Source organism: Macrosteles quadrilineatus, unplaced genomic scaffold (assembly GCF_028750875.1).
Source record: "Macrosteles quadrilineatus isolate MER2022 unplaced genomic scaffold, UCM_ALF_1.0 Scaffold_2__2_contigs__length_208266976, whole genome shotgun sequence".
In the NCBI taxonomy this organism is placed as follows: domain Eukaryota; kingdom Metazoa; phylum Arthropoda; class Insecta; order Hemiptera; family Cicadellidae; genus Macrosteles; species Macrosteles quadrilineatus.
Genome location: NW_026542595.1, coordinates 45,926,678 through 45,950,101, shown reverse-complemented (window position 1 = coordinate 45,950,101; position 23,424 = coordinate 45,926,678). Strand labels below are relative to the sequence as shown.

The 23,424-nt window shown below is 32.1% G+C and overlaps 1 protein-coding gene across 2 annotated transcripts in view; it reads left to right on the top strand.

The window, feature by feature from the left end:
- The first annotated feature begins 3,210 nt into the window (after positions 1-3,210).
- The window catches only part of LOC128986197 (follicle-stimulating hormone receptor-like), a 41,293-nt gene continuing 21,079 nt past the window's right edge, over positions 3,211-23,424 (top strand). The window contains exons 1-10 of one of the 2 annotated variants that reach the window (XM_054406403.1): positions 3,211-3,386; positions 11,631-11,705; positions 12,310-12,384; positions 13,581-13,655; positions 16,018-16,092; positions 17,546-17,611; positions 17,894-17,962; positions 20,095-20,169; positions 21,095-21,212; positions 21,619-21,711. In XM_054406403.1, coding sequence (XP_054262378.1) covers positions 3,247-3,386; positions 11,631-11,705; positions 12,310-12,384; positions 13,581-13,655; positions 16,018-16,092; positions 17,546-17,611; positions 17,894-17,962; positions 20,095-20,169; positions 21,095-21,212; positions 21,619-21,711 — 861 coding nt within the window. In that variant the 5' untranslated portion in view covers positions 3,211-3,246. Of the gene's footprint in view, positions 3,391-11,630; positions 11,706-12,309; positions 12,385-13,580; positions 13,656-16,017; positions 16,093-17,545; positions 17,612-17,893; positions 17,963-20,094; positions 20,170-21,094; positions 21,213-21,618; positions 21,712-23,424 lie in introns of both variants that reach the window. The other variant, XM_054406405.1, reaches the window with a different exon arrangement.

Sequence of the window (23,424 nt, the reverse complement as noted above, 5' to 3'; positions counted from 1 at the left end):
ATGAGACATTTAGCTTTAGACTATTGATTTGAAATTTTACTTAGTCGTACATCCAAACATAGCTTTGTTCCAAAAGTTTTACAAACAATACTTTTTATCACCGTATAACGTTTAGTTGATATTGCAGACTGTAAATTAAACATGTCTAATTACAATTTGAACTCATACTCCATCCTACACTCATCCTTCACTCATATTTGGGTTAAAATACGCACATAGTGGCGTCCCCATCTTAAATAATTGATAATTGAATTGAACATGTATTATATCAAAATGAATTTGCATACATAACGGTAACACACATAAAATCTACTAAGTGGTTATACATCTTGATTAGACTCTCCAATCACCATTAAACTCAATAGGCAACATAATTCGCCTCATTACAGTAACTGTCAATAATGGCGATGCACTGTTGTAATAGTAATGTGTATGACTATCAATAACTTTATCAACGTCTAAATACACTGGCAATAGTCATATAACAAAGCATAGGAGTAATGCAGTATTTAACTATTATTTGAACAAATCGAAGCGGTACAAAATGAATTCTTTGATGGAATTCTTAGTATTTTTTCTTAGGAACCCTCTACAGAATTTTCTAAAGAATAATCATCTTTCTTTTCGACATTTAAATTTGTTGAATATAAGCTACTATGGCGAACACTTGGTATAACAACGTTGCATCGTTAACATACCAGATCATCCGGCAATAACCTAAATTTAAATTAAAATTCCTTTTCTAATTATTATAAAAACTTATTCAACAACAATAATTTTTATAAACGTAATATTTAACAAAATAATGTTGACAACGCTTTGTGAAATGTATAATGCAGTTGAGTTGAAACGCCGTAATTTTAATGAATCATTTATGCATGTCTCAAAACCAAAAATATAATAAGTTTATTGACACATTTATCTCTTGCCAGATGGGACATAACTGCACCAAAGAGACTATAACATTGATGGCTATTTCTATTTACGATAAATTATGAAACATCACAGGTGGAAAAGTCTAACCAAGTGAAAATATCCGTTCAGCCGGTATTATAATTTGGTTTGAAATAAATTAAGTCTAACACTTATTTTGGCCAAATAATTAGGTACCTAAATCCTACAACATATTGTACTAACTAATTGTGTGGGTAGCCGAGTGCTCGCCTTCAAATCTGAAGGTCGCTGGTTCGATTCCAAGCGAGATCATTTCATGTCATTGGGCTATGAATTAATGATGCTGTCTAACTAAAAGGTCGACGTTAGATAGTAACAAGACCAGGGTTTGGACCGTTGTCTTTCAAAACGAAAAAACGCCACTGGCGTAGAAACACACAAAATTAAAATGCAAACTTGCTATTTCACTAAACAGAAAACTAAAACAGAAACGATTTATTTAATCAGTATTTAAAACTCAAAACTTTCCATCAATGGAACTAAAATTAACCCAACTCTGTGATAATGTACAATTTTAGAACTAAAGCGAGATAGCCTTTTACGTTACGCAGGCTAGTCGTAGCGGCAACACTTTCATGATAACCTCCAATTACCAGAAGCAAGAGGTCAAATTGTTCAGAGGCATCATCATCCGAGTCATTAACTGCGTCTTCACAACTTGGAGTGTTATCTTCATTGTGAGCCTGATATGTACAGACAGTTGGCAGCTGACGAATTCATTATCAATTCCCAAAGTTGGCTAGGAATCTTTTAGGATTGACGTCAACAAATTTGGTTCTGTGACAGTATGTATTTTTTTTATAGAAACGACATTAAACAATTATTCATAATTAATTATTGCATTTTCAGAGGAACAACTTGTTTTTATTTTGTGTAGATCTAAACTTATGATTTTTTTAATACTTTTTAAATGAACGATCCAAACCCTGGTCTAGTTTTTAGCTTCGAACTTTTGCTAAATAGCATTATTAATTAGCCATTTGTTATCAAATAAAATACTGCATTCGCTTCGCTTCACATCACTGACATAACCTCAAAATTTGGCTGTCTGCTTGCTGCTCGTAGCGTTTAGCTGTTTCCCGTTTGAAATCTACGTCTATCAATGACGTCATGGACTGCACGTACTATCTATTGGTATTACATATCCACGTAACCGTAGCCACAGCGTAAAAAAATATGTATCCATTTATACAAAAACAAAAATTGTCCAATTTATTTGAAGAGTATTGAGAAGGAATACAGTATTATAAAAAAATATATCCATTCATACAAAAACCAAACTTTTCCAATAATAACAAATGGCAACTAGGTCCGGAAACGATCTTGTATGGAATCTAACCAGCTACCTCCAGATTTGAAGGAGAGCACTCGGCTACCCAGACAATTTGTCTGAATTTACTGGATTTTGAATTGAATTTACAATTTGTCCTAGGGTTTACCGTCCAGAAATTTTTTGGTTTTAGAAAAAAATTTGCTAATATGATGAATATGCTTTATCATACAAGCTTAAATTATATAAAAATTATTATTTTAAAAAGTCGGTAAATAATGGTTAACTAGTATTTAAATTACTACAAGCATTGAACGATTTATTGAAAATATGCATAGCACAAAAGGTAAGAATAATGGGACCAAGGCTTGCTCTTTAATTTGTTCTTGTAAAATTGTGATACTATACAGTATAAAGCCTAATAATATCCCGTTATGAGGTCTCGCAGCTGTATGAGAGGTAAAATCCGTTTAATGAGCTAACATGTTGTTATCGTGCTTGGCTACTTAAGCGCAATCTTTTATTATAGGTAGCCTACTAATGAGATGTACTAAACGTTAAGGACATGATTGTAATGTCAAAAAAAAAAAAAAAATCATAGCACGGCCAAAAGTGAAAACCAAAGGTTTCTGTTATGTTTAAGGCCGGGGATGGCTACATCACTCGCTGAGAGACACTCGTGCAGGAGTGTTCCTGCTTGTGTGGATGTGCGATGCTGCGCTGTGGAATTGTAACCAAATGTTTCTGTTATGTTCCAGGCCGTGGATGGCTACATCACTCGCTGTCCTATTCCTGCTTCTGTGGATTTGCGATGCTGCGCTGTGGAATTGTAACCAAATTTAACCAAATATTTCTGTTATGTTCCAGGCCGTGGATGGCTACATCACTCGCTGTCCTATTCCTGCTTCTGTGGATTTGCGATGCTGCGCTGTGGAATTGTAACCAAATTTAACCAAATGTTTCTGTTATGTTCCAGGCCAGGGATGGCTACATCACTCGCTGTCCTGTTCCTGCTTGTGTGGATGTGCGATGCTGCACTGTGGACTTGTGACTGTCAGAACCGTACATCAGAGAACAAGCTGGTTCTGGAGACTTGTCACTGTGCAGGGGACAGCATGGACCACGTGCCGCAGGACATCAACCATGGTCACCTACACGCCTTGTGAGTATACAGACTCATCATCACGCAACTCTCGTCATAATAAACAAGTCCCAAGCGAACGCTCTGATTGCCTTACCAGACCAGACGCCGTTAAATGCTTTTAGTTTCACACTTTTCCTTGACGGTTTTGCTCCTATTTATGGTAACTTACGATTGTTAACTGAACTATGCGATCAATAAAGAAAAGGGTTAACAAGTAGGTATACAGTACAAACAGGCAAACAGCTGAACACACAAGGAAGTGAGTGTTTTCGTCAAGTACAGCATTTTTAGGAGTTAATTTAGGTATCTCAATACTCTTCAAATAAATTGGAAAAGTTTGGTTTTTGTATGAATGGATATATTTTTTTATAATACTGTATTCCTTCTCAATACTCTTCAAATAAATTGGACAATTTTTGTTTTTGTATAAATGGATACATATTTTTTTACGCTGTGGCTACGGTTACGTGTATATGTAATACCAATAGATAGTACGTGCAGTCCATGACGTCATTGATAGACGTAGATTTCAAACGGGAAACAGCTAAACGCTACGAGCAGCAAGCAGACAGCCAAATTTTGAGGTTATGTCAGTGATGTGAAGCGAAGCGAATGCAGTATTTTATTTGATTAACGTCCGATCATTTGTTTTAGTTTTATTCATTAAATTTGATTATTCGCAGTTTGTATTACGCTATGAAATTAAAAACTTGTTCCCTTGTAGAGATAAAACTATGCCTTAAACTATGATAATTATGATTTACCATAACTATAATTCATAACCTTTAAGCTACCGAATGATTTAGTTCGCTTTACCAACTTGGTCTTTACAAAACTAATTTATTTTCTGTATTTAAAATATATTTTGAGGGTCCTAGGATAGACTATACATATTTATTTTGATAATAACTAATGATGTACCTTCTTAATTAAAATGTATCCTAATTATAATGAGCTTTCACTAAATTAAAGAATCAAATTAACTGAAAAGTTATAGGATAAGTTAGCCTAAGTCAGATAGTCTGTTGGAATACAGAATGAAATAAAATAGGCCTAAGTCCTACATAAAAGCAAGCCTCAGCTAAAACTTGTGGTGGCAATTAATAACGTATACGTTAAATAAAATACATATTGATACAACTTAAGCAGTTTTATTTTTATTTATTTTTATACCAATGGATAGGCTACACCGTTTAAAAACTGCGGTATACACAATAACAGAGTAATCTTAGCCTGCAGATAAGTAAATATCCATACCAACTAGTGATTATTTTACCCAAGTTAAAGTTAAACTCAATTAGCTAATCGTTTTTTAACAAAGTTAGATCATGTTTTGAAGTGATAAGTTTTGTATTGAATTGAAATTTAGTTATATCGAGTAAAGGCTGGTACAGTATTTTTGTATTATATGAATGCTACCCTTATACAGCGCGCTGTGGCGGTTATGTTAGATGGGTAATCATAAATTTTTAATGACTAATCTGGTAAGTTATCGATTCATATCGAAACAAAAGGAAAGTCCTACAAACATATTTACGATAACCCAATTTAACCTAACTGTCGCAGCGCGCTATCATATAAGTGTCCTCCGTATGATACAGTTGTCGCAGCTAGTCTGGGCGCGCGGCCGCGCTAGGGTGCGGGGTGTAGAGGGGAGTGTTTATTGCTCATTTCCAAAAACATCTGGCCCACACGGCTGTCTGGGGTTGTTCAGCGCCTCACTGCTGTCTTCATGGCTTTGGCGTGGGGGACGGTTAGTACACAAGGGTCCGCGCGCCCAGACTAGCTGCGACAACTGTACGAAAGTACATAAAGACTTTTAACTGTAGGCCTAACTTTGTCTTTACAACAGAGACCGGTTAAGTTAGGTAGGCCTACAGTTATGAAATTATTGAATTTTCCTTTAATGAACATTTCTTTCACAGGCCTTATGGTGACAACAACAAAAAGTATTAAACAATTATTTACTCCTTGCATCTCATATGGCCTAAAACTTAGAACTAAAACAATTAATTCAATACTTTTAAGATTAATATGGTATTTTTATGTTACCAATATTGATTAATATTGGTAATTTAAGTTATTCTTAATAAAAACTTTAAAGAATAAATTTTTACACAATGTGTAATTTGACATTGTTAATTAATTACCTACTGATTTCTACTATGTATGCATGTACTTTTTAACCAAATCAAACGCATACATACAATAACTTATTGCAACCTATAGCATCTTTTATGTCACTTGAACTACCTAAAGTTATCTAAAAAATAACCCCCGCCGAGCAAACTTGTAGACTAAGCGAATTTCCATTTATATGGCTGGACTACTACCAAAATATTCCCTTAAAAATAATCATATTTATGTACTATTTGAATAAGTTTAATTTTAATGAGTACTTACGATTGTTGTTACAGAGAAAGTTTAATGAGATATGTTAAATAAATATTAATAAGAAAGTTGGATTTGTTTGAATTAAAGAAATTTACCAAATTTAATTAAAATATAACATTAGAAACAGCAAACTACAACAGACATTAATTATTCCCTATGAAAATAACATGGAATTTTAAATTTGAAGTAAAAAAAAAAAAAAAATCCTGAGACGTAACCGTTAGGAATACAACAACGGGTCAATACACTAAATTATTTGTTTTTTTTTACACAAGCTCTACAAAAAGGTTTTGAAATGTTCCCTTTAACAGGAAAGTACCAAATTTTTTTTTTTTCAAAATGGGGGAAAACTAATTCTTTTCAAAAAATCCCGTTACCATAGTCCGATCATGCTGGTTAGAGAATTTGATCAAATAAATGTATATTTACTATTTGTATGAAATTTTTATCAAAATCAGATAACTTTGGCTTGAGTTATCGTGCTAATTTAATAAATATTTTTTTATATTGTGGGAATATGGGTTTTTTTTTATTTTTTAAGTGCATAGTTCATTAACTTATTGACTTTTTCCTATTTGTTAACAAAAATCTATTCTGTTTGTATGGTTTATTCCCACAAAAATAATGTTTAGGAAACGGAGTAGATATCTAGTAGATATCTGCAACATAAGCTATCTTATATGTTTTTGATTTACATACGATGCAAAACAATAGATGATTTTCTTTTTTACATTTGATCAAAGTTTGAACAGCTACCCAGCATCTGAACTAAAATACTTCCTGATTAATCTGATATTGCAACTTCTGAATACACACTCAGAACTTATCTGTGTGGCGTCTACTTCTATTTCATTCTCTTAAATAAGGCGTTTTTTCAATAAACCTTCCAACGCAAGGATCCCTCTATCTTTACCTACAAACCATTGAAGCATTAGTAAAGACCTATCTTTGAGTGTTTTTTTTTTCAAAAGGTACCACTTTAGTAAATCTGCCTTTCTTTTTTGGCAGGCCTACAATTGCTTTGTCATGACACTTTGGTCTTCCTTTTCGCTTAAATGTTATTGGCATCACTGGCAAGTCTATCATGCCTTTAGGTTCCTGATTAGATTTACTTGCACTAGGCATAATCACATTTAAATCGAAAACATTTTCTAACTCAAAAACGGTGCATTCAATTTCAACCGTCCCCGTTTCTTGCCTAATTTTGTTTTCCATAGTGTTAGCATCACTTGAGTCAACTGTTGGTCCAGGATTTCTTTGTAGGACAAGGTTTTTTTCTTTTCAAAAATTAAAAAAAAGCTTCCCCTTGTGGTAAAGCATAATCATGGTCCAAAATGTGTGCATTGTTGACAAAGGATGACTCATCGAGATTTTTCAGATTAATTTCTTGAGGAGGAACTACTTGTAACTCTTCATCAGGATCCATTTCGTGATCCAAACTTTCAACCTCCACTACAGAAACTTCTTTATCCAGTTCCCACAGGCTAATAATGTCATTTAAGACTTGCATCCTTTCAGGGAACATTCTACTAGATGCCTTCGAGGCAAGAGATGCAATTTTTTTAAGCTTTGTAGTGGCAATGCGGTACCTATCGCTTTGTGATAAAACTTTCTTCTTGGGCACAGAAGAGTGTGAAAAACTGTCTCTTCAAGGCATCTTGTGGTGTATGTTAACATCAAACTACTATTGTTCAGATAAAATTCTTTAGTCCATCTTGGTGGGATGAGAATACTGTCAAAGAGTGGTAAATCTTTTTTCTCTCTAACATGCAAGATATGGTGGCATGGTAAATTATATGAGCAAAAGAATCTGCAGCTACATTTACTTTCTGAAGTATTTAGGAGTCCTTGTGACGATGCAATGTGAAATTCATTGGTTGAAACTTCACTAATTAATTTCACCTTATCCTTGTGAGCAAACTTATCATACACTAAACCAAAAGCATATGGTATTAGAATCTGCAATTAACGGCTCTGGTCTTCATGTACAATAGTGACATTTAAAGGCACTTTCAACTGAACTTTAGCAACTTTAGCATCTCTCTCTGCTCTCAAACTCAGCAACAAACAGTCCAGATTTTGGAAGAGATCTGGAAGCCTCGAATGTCGCTGAACAACTTGCATGACTTTAGAATTGATTGATTCTAAGCGGTTATATCTATCTATATATCTAATTCCGTCAGCCCAAAATTTTACAATGAAATTGTGAGCGAACGGGAGGCCGTAGAAAGCTGTGAGAGGTCTCATTTTAAAGGTCTGAGCATGAAATTTTGGGGAAAATTATTCATTTTTCTTAATTATGCACCAAAAGGTTAATCCGGAATAAAACAATTCACATTTAAATAGCATGGGAATCTAATTTTATGTCTTTTTATTTAGTGTTAACACAGCTGTGATAAATCGAAAAAATTATAACCACAGCTGAATGTGCATTATTTTGTTATTGTAAAATTGTTAGTGGAGTAGTAAACAACAACACAAAGTGAAAATGAGATAAACTTTTTTGAACAAACAATTTGACACTTTTAAACTTAATACTTCACAATGGATTGTTCTTTTGCACAGTAATAATGTATAATGTCGGAAGACTACCACGCAGAGGTAGGCTGCCACGCAGAGGTATTGTTCCTCAAAATGAGAACAACAAAGCGCCAGATTTGGCACAATATTAATGGAAGAAGAATAAATGAGCATCAGATGAACATGAAGTTATTCCTGTGTATAGATTACTGGTACCACTTTTAAATGAGATTGCATTACACAGCGTAGGACCAACGAACGGTGGGTGCATTCATTGTGGTGCATTGCGCACAAACAAATGTTGGCATTTACTTATTTGAAAAATCCAGTGTCTTTCCCACTCCCCAGTGTCATCATGGTCAATATATATGTTGCGTTCAGCCGGGTAAAGCGGCCAGATTATTTTAAAAATAGTACTAGAACAAAATAAAGACCAAGGAATCGACCAAAATGGATACTATACATATACAACAATTGTTGTTTTCAGAGAGATTTTGTTATAGAATTAGCATTTTACAATTTGGATGATGACATTATCTCTGTGTGTTTTTCTAAGTGAATTTATCTATATTTAAAGAAATCTAAATAGATTTAATTAATAGTAATGAAGATTATTACTATTGAAAAATGTTCTTTGGTTGTATTATGATTAGAAAGTTTAGGCTACATTATAAAAACACCACATGTCCTTTGGAATTTTTATCTTAAACAGAACAGACATCAAAATGCACTATGCAGGTATGTAATAACTATTAAACATATTATAAAAAACAAAAATGTTAAAACGATAATTAAAAGCAGCCTATGAGGCTAATAATTTGTACAAAATAATTACTGGAATATATAATAGGGATTATTGCCCCTACAAGCCACTAGTATTATTTTAAATTTAGAAACTTACGATTATGTGTATATCCAAATACGACTATACGAGTAATTATATTTGAGGGCAGTAAGTACCACGAATAACTGAAAGCGGCATGGATCATAAACGTAAACAAATAATGTTATTGGCCCAAAATTAAACATTATTTTATTTATATTTAAACGGATCTCTCAAATTAGCTGTTTCAGCTATTAGTATAGGCATTCGGGCCAGTTACATCATTTGTTAATGTTTATGATCAATACCGTTTTCTGATCCAATATTCGTATTACCAACAATCGAATCTCATTAGTTGTCGGTGAAAATACAATGACTTTAACAATACGCTACAACAAATAGAACGTTGAAACTTTAAGATTGCAATGGAATATATTTGTATAAGTATATTGTTCCCGAGACAGAAGCGAGTAGATCAGTTAGAAAAGTTATACTTGCAGAGAGCGTAAAGTTAGATTGTTTCGCAAGGCTCAACTAATGTATAATATTAACTGGTCCAACCAAAGGTAAAGTGCTGCTGGTGGGAAAGTTCGTAGGGGTAATCTAGTTCGAAATGCCATTACAACATCTCCAGAGCTTCGCTAACAAGTAATCTTTTGTTACAAGAGTTGTGTCCTAACTAACGTACGTTTACTTGTTCAATATCTCATTTAAGATCTTAATTTTAATTGAAGGGATCTTCATAAAAACTGCATCCACTAATGGAAACAGAAACTTTTGTGTTATGGTAGATCACGTTTAAAAAAAAAACATCAAAAGAAGAACTTAGGCTACACATGCACAAACATGTGTTAAAAGAATTAGTACCAAGTAAATTTCGCATGCGTAAAACGACGATTTAATTTACAAACCCCTAATCTAACCTATAGTTCCCTAATGTTAACCTATTTTTAATGCTATTACAAATTTTAAACAATTTATAGTTTTTCAAAGAATTATATCAATAGAGGAGATATCGACGTACTGAAGGGTTACCAGACTTCTTACCACACAACATATCTATAAACCGTGAACAGGTGATCAAAGGGGATGATTAATCTCTAAGGGAGTATTTGCAATATTTGGTATTGAACATGCATATTCCACGAGTAAAATGCTTATGTAAAATAAGGAGAAGATTGCCAAATCATAGATAACATTTATTTCTTTGATGGGGCTGTGAAAATATTAATGGAAATATTGGTTAGAATTATGCTCCACTATTTAGTAGTCTCAACTGAACGTTTTGGGGAATGAGCCGTGCTGCCGCAAGTAAACTAATACGGTACGCTTTTGTCAGATTGTAGTATTAGCTTACTCGCGGCCACGTTATTATTAGATTGTGTAGAATTCTGTTGTTTGTGATGCAGTTAGTGACGTTTTACAAACCGTGGATTTCAATAACAAGGGACTATAAATATCCAATTTGAAACACCAGTGATTCAACTTATAATAAGTTGTGGTTTTTTGTGTAAGAAACATACAGACCAACCGTTACACTGATCTGTACCAGTACAGTATTTATTTCCAGTGTTTATGTTAACTGAATGATTGTTAGTGAGGTGTAAACGATTTCTTTGATTGGGTACAACTAGTTTTATTTAATGAAGATTAATTCATTTTCAACAAAAAAAAGGAAACACACATTTCTAAATATCATACTAATCTAGAAAAATTGTAAATGTGTTTGAAGTTTTATTTCATATAGCATCAATGGTATGTCATACGCAGTATACTCATATGTGACAAAGTCAGATTTCTAGCAATTTAAGACTATTAATGTTCTGTACAGCAATCATGTAGTCTATTCCATTCGACCCAAATTCACAAATTCTCTTGTTCTTGGTTATCAATTAAAAAAAAATTGCATACATATTTATATATAAATCGATTCATACCAAACAAATAGGATTATGTAAAAAACATTAATTTTAACTTATTTATAAATAAGTAGTTGATAATGCGTCTAAATAATTTATTCCTTCCAAAGATAAAAGATACGACTTCGCCAGGGAATAAATGAACGAATGATTTGATTGTTTAACATTATGCTCTCAAGCACGATATTCAAGACATTTTCTCCAGAATTGAATTCATGCCTGTATGTCCTACCACATTTGCACTGACTCACCCTACTAGAAGGGCAGCTGAAAATGTTCAGGCCGTTAAATTGCATGTTCAGGCCTGTAAATGTTATTAAATAAAGCTTCCTCCTATCTGTCAATAAAACGTTTTCCCAAACGTTTAATTTGGACACTGAAGCGTCGCAAACAACAACTCAGCATCTGCCAGAACGATCCTTCAAGAACTAGCAAGGTTATCAGAATACCATTGACTATTGGATACAGAAGTTGTTGTATTAATAGTCAAAGAGGAGACGTACAAAATAATAATAACACGTAATATACTTTAGGTGTGTATTGGGCAAAACAACCGACTGCTATCAACCTCTATGACAATTACGTGTTTTTTGTCTTTGATTGTAGATCCATATCCCTCGGAGGAGTAGAAGAGATCAAAGATAACGACTTCCTTCCATACAGCAACACTTTACAAGAACTGTATGTATTTACCTAGAAATCTAGGCACAAACCTACATAATGTGATAGTAATGGAAAGTTATGAATAGTTGCAAATTTAATTTAACAATATTTTTCCGTACATAGAAGTATAGAGTTTTATTGTATAAAATGTTTAAATATATAAGACCCACAGACGGACACACTCCAGCAAAATGTGTTCATAGTAAGTAAACCGAATTCATATGTACAACCAAACGGTTTTTTTTATTTACACTATTGTTTACATAACATTCAATTAAAAATCTTTCTATTTTCCAATATTTAATGTGAAAGTGCAACATTATTTTTATCAATGGCTTTATGTTAGCTCTATTAAGAGCCTACATAAGAAACCCATACATCTGTTTGAAAAATGTGGACCTTAAGAGTCAGTAAATTTAGCGAGCTTTAGGTGAATTGCCAATTTCTTCATTTAAACGGCTTTCTTGTCTACAAATGAACCAGAAACCACCTAGTTGCTGCATATTGTGGCGAAATAAATGTTTTCAAGCTACAAACATTGATTAAAATTGTTATTTTATTAATTTAATTTATTTATTTGATTTTTTATTTTATTTAATATGAAAACGTTTCTGTCTTGCAGGTACATCACTCAGATGAGGAGCCTCAGGGCTCTACAGAGGAATGTGTTCCGTCACTTACCCCAGATACAAACTATGTGAGTGACAAACTATATACAAGAGAGAGATTCTCAGACCAAAGCATATACATTCGGCCCCCACATCTCTACTCTAAATAACTCAAATCTACCATATCACAAATATTTTCAATTTTGTAAGAAAATCTAGTCACGTTAAAAATAATCTGACAAAACCAGAACTGATTTCAAGGTTAAAGTTTACCTCTGTAAGTCAGAGAGACACAAAAATTACCTCAACAACTTGGAATGTAGTGGATAAGTGAGATTCGATTTGCACTCTACCTTAACAAGTCCAAGTTTACCTCTGAATCTAAATTTTCTCAGCGGATCTTTTAAAGTTGAAACTGTATTATACAATCATGTATAATAACCTTATAATAGGAATATCTTATAGAAGGATAATATTATGGACTGTTTTACATCATATGATAACTACGTTGGATCGTACTGTGTATAATACCATGCACTAGTCTTATGACATATATTATTAGCATATTCCATTGGTACAATGGTACGCACATTTTAATGTGATATATTTAATCACGACAAGTAAAAAACGAAGTTTTATGCCATTTCCGTAACTGGGAAAAAGACCACGGAGAATGACATATTATGAATATATTGTACGTGAAGTAAGTATTCATATTGTAACGTTTAATTTATAATATTTGGCAGTTGGTAAACTTTCTAAATAATAGTTATTGAAACAAATGATCTAAGACCAGTCTGATTAAAACTATATCTTATTTGATTTATTTTACGCTCGGTTATGTGTAAATGCTGTTTTTTCTTCAGGTAGCGTTTTAATACCTTAATACTTTTCATAGATATGGCGACCATACAAAGTAGGTACGGTATTTTAAGCCAAGTATGAATGGAGATGAGTGTAGGCGCGATCTTGTAGTCTTGTTATTGACTAAGGCCGACATATTCCATGGACACAGCAGTTAATTAATAGGCCATACAGCTAATTGCAACTAAGGGACCTACAGTCTATTGTGGAATCCAAACCACATTTTTGCCTTGGTATTAACGAATTGGTCAAATTACCATTATAGTACTGCGGATAGTCGTACTACCGTCGTCCGACTCACTAGTGCGGACTTTAATCCACACCAGGGAGTATCGCATACACAGTGCATACCTATAAATATCCACAATTCATTAGTTCAATGTTATGTACGATATCTAAGAGTTTATTTCTGCTGTTCCAGAACCATCTCTCAGGTCCCCAACATGAGGCAGCTACCAAACCATCTGTTCTCACCTGTCAACCGCCTCAAAGTTCTGTGAGTTTGAATTGTTTCCTAAATGATAAGTAGCCAACCTGTAAAGGAAAAATTATCCACAAAAAGCAAAATACATTATCATCTTTCTTATTATACCTGCGGGAAATGGTAAAATAAATACCGGCGATCATTGTCTGTCACGACATTATGAGAGAGCCGATAGATTACTAGTTATAAATCGGCTATAGGCTATTAGTGATTATTCCAAATTTCCCATACGAAATTCTCGCACAATTCGGTGGCTTCAAAATTCACATACAATTCCCGTCTTACAAGCGAATTGACACTAAGGCGTAGTATTTCAAAACACAACACTTGAGTTTTAAATCAAACAAAGTACAGATGTGTCTTCTTAGGCTTTACAATGAAAACAATCATGTCTCATTTCTTTATTTCTTACATATAAAAACTCATCATTCACTGATAGTGATGTTAAAATTGATATTGCACATTTTTATTGTAAGATATGTTAGACTTTGATAAGGTCGTAAAAAGGTTTGAGAATGTATTTAAGTATATTTAAAATATGATTTGTTTTATTTTATTAAAAAAAAGTTAAGTCATTTGCGTTACGTCGTTAAAGGGACAATCTAAAAAAACCATAAGTTTTTCCTAATATCATACATTTCTTTTTAAGTTCAACGTTTAAATTATTATTATACTACAAAGTTAAACTTCCGAAAAAGTATAGACATATTTGTAAAACGGAATAAACTTTATAAAAATAGTTTACGATAATAATAACGATTTACCTCAGAGAGTTAGATTTTAAAGTGCAGGAGTCAGACACCGATATTTAACAACCTCACAAACATCTGTCAAAATGTCAAAACAATATCGTATGTAGAGTATCACGTCAGCCTTAAGTTTCCTCCAACTTTTACACACGAGATTTATTCTTTCTTAGTTGATTGAAAAAAGGTTCTAGTAATGCAGGGTCGTTACAGTATTTACAATGTTTAGGGTGCCATCTAATTTGGACAACTAAGAAGGGTTTCCTTTTATTTAATTAATCATTACAATATTTGTTAATCATATAAAACCTTTTAAAAATGAACTATATCATCAATGCATTTAGATAGGGGTTAAATATAGACGAATTACTCATCTTAAAAAAAAGTTATCTTAACATATTTGGGCCAATTCGTTAATTGTTGTTCAAAGGAAATATTTCAGACATAGACCAATTGTTGTGTTATATTAGTGGCATTCTGTGGGTTAGGATTTCCCGGCTGGTTAAGGATTTTCAATTTCGATATTTTTCTGCATGCACTCTACTTTCATTTACGATTTTGTATTCGGGTCCATGTAGTGTGTTTAACAGTTATAAACTAATTTACAATTTATTTCGTAAATAGAATAATAGTCTAAACTTAATTTTTTGGACAAGGGAATTATGTTTAAATTCATATATTAGAGGACCGCTCTAGATTTTAAAACCATGTACTTTTATTTCTATTTGAAATTTCAAATTACTACAAAAAAATTCTATGTCTGCAAAAATAACAATTTGTGGATGGATAAAAACGATTTCATCACGAGGGCCAAAAAGACACTTCTTGACCAATTGATGGACTGAACTCTTCACCTCACGCAAAGAAAAAGAAAACTATTTATTACATTTTTTTCTTGTCATGCTATTGTATTCGAACAGCTACTTTAAAGTTTTTATTTAGTTGGTTATAAATACATTTAGAATACAAGGTCATTTACATGGCAAGGTGTGGGTTTATTTACATAAACAAAACACTAGTAAATAGCATATAAATAACACGTAATTTTAAACCTTTTGCTATAGTATAGTTAGAGTTTGATGAATTCATTAATATGTTTCTTAAAAGTTAAATGTATCACCATAAGAGTTTATCGTGAAAGTTAGATGAAACAGATATAACTAGAAAACTTTACTTCAGTTGTCAAGTCAGAGTATAGTTTATGATATTAGGCTTCACCTTTGCCTTATTACTTCACATTCCAACAAACTCTCTCAAGCTCAAAAGCTTAACTTTAATAGACATATTTAATATAATACTTAATTCTTATATGACATAGAAATAATATCTTTACAAAATGCAGATTTTAAGGTAAGTTTTTATTGATTCCATAGCTTTACTGGTGTTCATACAGCCAATGTGTTAAATTTTATCAACAGCTACTTGAATCTATTTCTGACATGTTAATTTCAATTGGAATTTACGTGGAATCTGGGGAAAAAAACAAGCATTTGATCTTTCTTGTGTCAGGATATTCAACAGATTGTTTCAAAATACAATAGCATTTTTAATGACAAAGAACGTAACTTAAAAATTATTTCCTCGACATAACCATACTTCTTTCTCTGTTGTATGATCTCTCATTGAAGAAGGGTGATCCACACTGGACTGGAGAATATTCCAGCGTTCAAAGCACTCGGCAACAACTTCATCATGCACATCGTGTAAGTAGGTATACTTTATAATCTACATAGCATACAGTTGGTTCCAGTCGTGTCACGGGTTTGTGTTGATCAATGAGTCCCAACGTGTAATAAAAAACGTGGCCTTCAGAGTTTACAATAACAATTTGTTTCCGATTCCACCCTTATTGTGTTGTTTTCTCTTACAAACCGTTGTGAAAAACACATTTTTTCTCATGACCAAATTAAACGTTTAGGTGCGCGAAAAAATTTGTAAGTATACTGTCATGAAAGTAGGCTATACTATGCATAAAGATGTAAAATAATTATCCAATTACACACATACAGTTAACACCTAACCTAACCTAACAGTTAAATGTATGTATAACAATAGTATAACTGTTTGTAAATTGAAAAGGTTATATCTTTGGTAATAAGACTTCACATAGAAGTTTGAACATGTGACAGGCTTTTATAAAAGTTTGTAATACCTCTCCAAAGCCCATATTAATAACAACTAATAAATGAATCTGGAGTATCCCCAGAGACCTGCGAGCCACCTGCGGTCTTGTTTCACCCCCCAGCCTCCCCCCCATCATCACTGACACTTCTACTTACTTTGAAAGGGTATTTACAATTTGTTGTTTATGATGATACAACTGAAAACAAAATGAAACACAAAAGAAACTAATGCAGTTTTCTACTACAGTTTAAAAAATGAAACAAGTCAAAGATAACATAACCTATAGTTAGTTTTGCTTAAGTTAATTTCAATCCAAACAATCCAGAAGACAATTATATTAGTTTAATTTAATCTTTGTCTTGTAAATTGAACAAATCAATACGTGTATGATAAATAATAAATAATTGCTTTTCAAACGTTATGTGGGAATTCAAAGAACACCTCCAATATTATGTAAACATGAGAAATCATTACTTCAGTCGATAAACAATACATACGAAAGTTGTTCAAAATTGCTTTACACAATTGAAACCTGTATGAACAGTAATTGTGCTGAGCATCTTAAATTGACATGTCACATTTTCGTTATTGGACATCAGCCATTGTACAATACATTTCCACGATGAATTAATTATAATTGACTTTTTATATCACTTTATATGAAACAAATAAATTTTTATGTAATAAATTAATCGTCACTAATGTAATAAATGAGTCAATCTGATATTTAATTAAGTAATCATGCAACTGTTGACCACAACTTGCATTTTTAAACTGTGGTAATGTTAAACAAAACTAGAGCTGTCTCATTATTGTCAAATGTGTGTTCATTGGTTGGGATGTTTTATGAGATCATTGGAACTGGATGTGAAATTATTATCCTAAACAAATACCATATTAAAAAAGATTTTAAAATCAATTATTCAAAACCACCAAAACAGACTGTTGAATCAAGCATACAATATCATTCACTTAGTTTACAAAGTTTGTTCGACATGATTAACTAAAATAATGAATACTTTTATTTTACAGAGATTTTGAAAGCAACAAAATAAAGCGACTTCAAACAAATTCAGTACGTGTAAGAAGTGAACAATTGTAAGTATAACAATGTTATGTTTATATAAAAAGAGCAATTCAGCAATACTAAGTTACTTTTTTAAATTTATTATTTGTGTGGATAAAACCTGCCATTCCATATATTTTTAAAGTCGATTTATATAGTTTTTTCATATCCAAAAAATAGTTTTAGTTTGGATTTGTATGAAAGCTTAGGGTTCTTTTCAATGTATAAGATTATGTAAACATAGTATAATTTTATTTATTTATCTTATAGCGTTGTAGTACTTGGGGTTTAAAGGTTTCAATTTGATTATATAGTTTGCTGGCCTACAACAAAATAGAACATGTCGAAGGATGGGCCTTTAATGGATCCGAAATAGGAAAAATGTAAGTATTACTATACGTAAAATATAATGTAAGTATGTAATCCTTAATGCATTTTGATGTGATTATTTCCTTTATTTCTTTAAATGCTTAATTCGTTGATTACTAAAACTCTAATATGCCATTTGCTGAGTAATATGTGTTTTAATGTTAGCAAATGGATCAAATTTAAAATTTCCTAAACTACAAATCTCATTACGATTAACCTGTAATGAAAAATCAAATCTAATGTACAAACATTTGTCTGTAAAAACTAGCATTTTGTTCAAGTTGAATTGAACAGAACAAAAAAAAACAATGTTAAAACTCCACAGCAAAAACAGTAAGACAACTCAAATAAAAAAAAAAATCAGTAAATAAATTGTTAGTATTGTTACGTGGAACAAAATAATCCAATCGGGGAGACTGCGATGGAAGCAAATTGGATTACGCAGGCTTTGCTTGTTTATGTTGTGTGGAAACAGCCACTGAGGTCTCTAATCACTCTTAAAACTGGCTGCGAGCGGCTGCAGACATTAAATATGTATGATTGTGAATAGACTCTCACTCCCATCTTGAGCCTCGGGCCGCATTTCTTTGTCAAAGAAAACATTTTAATTATGTTTCGTTAAAAGTATTCCTTGATCTGTTTATAATCATATGCTATTATTATTATTGTTTACATTTGAATTATTTACAAGTTGTACACAGATTTAGTTAAGTTAATAAAGATTCTTTTGTTAAATAGGAAAATTAGTAAATTTTATTAAACAAATTATTAATCTTTACGAATGAAATAGTCTGATTATGATTGAATCAAAATAGATGTGTTTAATTAGCGTGTATTAAGAGTTTAAAGGGTATATTTGACCGGACCTTAAAAGGGAGGTCTTGTGAGATGAATTTTGTACCAGAAAAAGAATCGAAAAAGTGTCTCCACATAATTTTATTTATTATTGAACGTTTGAATATTGATTAAACTTTATCATTTTGGAGTTAACATACGTTTTAATAATTTTCTGTTTATAATAAACCTTTTTGTTTTCTCTCAACATCAAAACCAAATTGTATATTGTCAACAAAGTTAATTAATTTATATACCTAATACGATAATGATTTTCTCTGTATCCCTTTTTCACCCGTAGTAAATAATCAGTTCATAGGATTACGGTGGCATTTCAAAGATAATGATCAAGTGGAGTAACGAATGCTAATTAAAAAGACAAATGATTACCTTTATGCCTTCACCCCCTAGCATTGGTTTTATTTCTGGAGAGTGCTTTTAAGGTCTACTGTAGCTGATTAACTTTCTTCATATAAATGTGAATTAATTGTAGTTTAACAGCTGGTTACCTTCAGTTTGTAATTTAGCAACAGTCATGTTGTAAAGTAGAGATACGTCAGTTTATGAAAATAGATGTTAAATAGGATACTTTTATTGATAATTGAAACATGGTCAATGTACGTCAATTATACTCTTTGTGGTATGGATTCACAATAGACATATTTTAAATCAAGTACATTAGTAGTGTAATTTATGTAATGGGCCTAATCGTCTCAAACGAACATTCACATTAGATTAATTCATATCATGATTTGTTCCTGGATTTCGATTTATTCAGCTATAAAGTCATCTTTTAAAGTTAAAAAAGGTATTAAATTACTCATTATGCCTAGGAGACGAATGTTCAACCCTGTCAAAATGCGCAACGTACGCATGGGTCCCATCATTGTATTTATTAAATTTTTGCTTTAAAATCAAACAATTAGTAAAATGTTGAGATTTTTTATTCTAGGTACTTGTATAAAACATTGACTGCAATTTAGTCTTACGAGCGATACTTAAAGAATGAGTACGGGTAATATATCATCTTTTTAATTCAGTTAGGTATATTTCTGAAGACAATTTTTTCAATGGACAGTTTGAAAATACATCATTACAGATAAGACACACATAAAACGAGTGTAAACGGGTTACTATATTCAACATATAAAGCGTTATAATTATTTTAGGTCATTCAAAACGTTTTCGTTACTATGATTGTATGAGCTCCATTTTTTTTAAATAACATAATAAACCTAGTTTGAAAAATCACACATCTTTCCTTTTTTTCTCTCATGTAACTAAGTTGTATCAGTTTCTGTTTCGATTACAGCAGCTTTAGAGGCAACCGTGAGCTGACTGATCTGTCACCAGACGCATTCAACGGCCTCTCCAGCCTCAGGGACTTGTAAGTCAATCACCTACTGAATGATCTCATCAACTTTTAAAACTTAACGTTTTATACTATTGCACACATCTACATTATCTTTAAGAGTGGTTTGTGGTGTAATTCAAAGCAACGAGCCTCAAGGGGAAACATAGTCTGCATCTCTTTACAGATCTAAAGAAACATTTTATTCTTTAGCTATGACAAATAATTTTAATCAATTTAATGTAAGTACCTCAACCGTCTACGTGTGCTTTTTGGTGTTTATTTTTCAAAAGGGTTTATTTTTTGAAAAGTTTTAAAATATCACATTATCTGAGAAAACATTTCTTGAATAACATAAAAATACGTCTTGTCTTTGCAATAATCCTCTTGACTTTGAATAAGATATCTACAGGAAAAATTTTGGTTATGGGGTAATACGCTTTCAAATATATATATATAAATAATAAGTGTAAACATGATAGAACATCAATAATATGTTTATGTTCCCACTGTTTTGTGTGTATTCTGTCACGTCGTTTTCTAAAATAAGTGATCGGTTGTCGAGGAAATGTCATTTTTGTTCATAGTAAACGTCAAAATAGTTCATATTAAGAGTCCTCTTAAAGCATCTTTAACAATTCTTGGTTATACATTTATCTGAAGATATTGCTAAGTTTGCCGTTAAAGAATAATTGTTACAGCCACTTATACATGTTGACAACCACGCTACTCGTCAAAAATGCACCCCCCGTCAAAAAATACACGCCTATGCTAAAAACCTTGTATAGCATAAATGTCTGGTATAGGGAACAAATAACATTTATTTTAATTAAGTTTTGTGCTTAAAAGATTTATCTTTAAAACATGTAATAAATATAGGTATTAACATTTATATATTGCTGTAAAACGTATTTTGACGACCCTGATTATAAACTTACAATCATACTTGTTTGTCTGTCAGGGATCTATCAGAAACGTCCATCACCTATTTACCAACAATAGGGCTAGAAACGTTGGAAATGCTCAGACTCACCGACACATACACTTTGAAGACAATTCCTTCCATATACGACTTAAAAGTAAGTAGGCCTAGTAAAGCTGAAAGTCAAATAACGTCTTAGACTTACTTATTCGTTAATTTATAGAATAAAGGGGTAGTAGCTTACTTACCATAGACGAAGTTTAACTAACTTTTGTGGACTTATTGCAATTTAGCCAATAAATCTATAAATCGAAATTCTGGCCAAGAGCCTTTCCTTGAACAATACTTGCTTAATTATTGGTTGAACTTCTAAACACATTATAAATTATAGCGTACCTTTAGGTTAATTAATATAATATAATCTAGTTAATGACAAATTATTTAACCAATTTTTCAAAAGCGGAATCAATGTTCAAAATTTATATTTTTGATGAAATTTATAAAAAAAATTTTGCCTGATTAAAAAACTAATGAAATTGTTATCTATGGTCTTTTATATGAAGAGTCTACAAAAGGCTGAGTTGACTTATTCGTTCCACTGCTGTGCTTTCAAATATCCAGCCCGTCACGACCCAGCCAGACACGCCCGTCATCAGGTAGAGTTTTACTTTAACTTAGCGTTCGCATGTAGGCCTATGTAATCTTAATCAACATTTGAGTAGAACTATAGTTTAAGATACTACTATAGTTGTCTATACTTGTACTACTATACTTGTAGTGTACTATAGTTTCTATTGTACATATAGAAAGTAAAATTAATTCAACTTTTTACTAGGATTGCTTTCATAGGAGCGAAAGCTAATTGAGCGGACCAATCACGTTTCATGTTTTTTTTTACAAAGCAATAAATTAAAACAACGTTTATAAATATAATAAAACTATTTCATAAATGTAACTTATCAGTTTGTCTCAGAACCATCAACATCGATAACAAGTTTCATAAGGAAAGATATGGACATTACATACATATCCTTTTGTATCCGTACTTTTTCTATGTTTGCTTGCTAATTTCATCTGGTGAACCCACAGTTGTTCTAGTTGAACCAATCGAAGAAAAAATACAACACATTTTCTCAATCTTGGACAGATTTGGCAATTCAGTCCGAAATAGTCCTGCATTAACCAATATGATTAGCAAATGCGATTTTTAAAGACTTGCCTGCTTTGAGAGAATTCCACAAATAGTTTTCACCATACCTTCTTATAAGGTCTGTTTTCTAAAATGTTGTACATTTAACACATGAAAAGCATTGTCTTTCAAGCAAGAGTGTTCTACATTAAAATATCTCAACACATTTCCAGAAGCAGTTGTTCGTTCATTTCGAGCATTTATTTACCAAAACCTATCTTCATTTTCTACAAATATCATGCATTTTTTGAGAATTCATTCTAAAATAAGCCTTAATATTACGCTCTTTTCAGAATTAGGCATTTTATTGGAAACCAAAAACTTAAATAACTACTTTAGGCTTACTTACTTAGCAAATTATACACCCCAAGTCGTTTTGAACATGCTGATCAATACATCATGTCAACCAAATGTGTTGCACACAATATTATCATCACAAGGTTTTCAAATTTGACAAGTTTGTGACAAGGTTGTGAAGTATAGTTGTTTATTCTCAGTGGTAAATCGCGTTTTTGTAGATAATACATATATAAACATTAATTCAATAGTATGCTTTATTAGAAAAAAAAATCATGTTAGAAATGTCTGTTTCAACTCTCGTTTACATAAGATTAATATTACTAGTATATTTTTGATAACAAAAACACGTTGCAATTGTTATGTCAAAAGATATTCAATGTATGATTTCGAAAACATGCATCAAGGTATAAGAAAATTCCAAGTAGTTGTCAAGGCAGAAAAAACTGGCAATGAACACAGAGGAAAATACAAGCCAACATCAGGTGCAGTTACTTTGGTGATTATTGGTTAAGGATTAAAATAGGGCCTACGTTGCACTGCAGTGTCCAATTATAATCTGCTACGGTGAGGATGGTTACTCCATAGACATACATCAGTTTGATCCTGTCACCAAATACAGAAGACAGTTTCCACAGCAAGCTTTTACTCTTACCATTTAATAAATCTGAATGGCGTAGTAAATTATCTACTGCATTTCCGAGATCTAATGAATCAATTTCTGGTTGATATTTAAGCAAAAAAAAAAAAAACAGAGACCTAGCTACATTAACATAATCTGAAAAAAACCCTAAGGGCTAAAAGTTAAATTAAAGTAGTTACGTACGGTGGCCTTAACAAAAATTCACCTTGCATGGATGTAGGAATGCAGGAAAGTAGGATG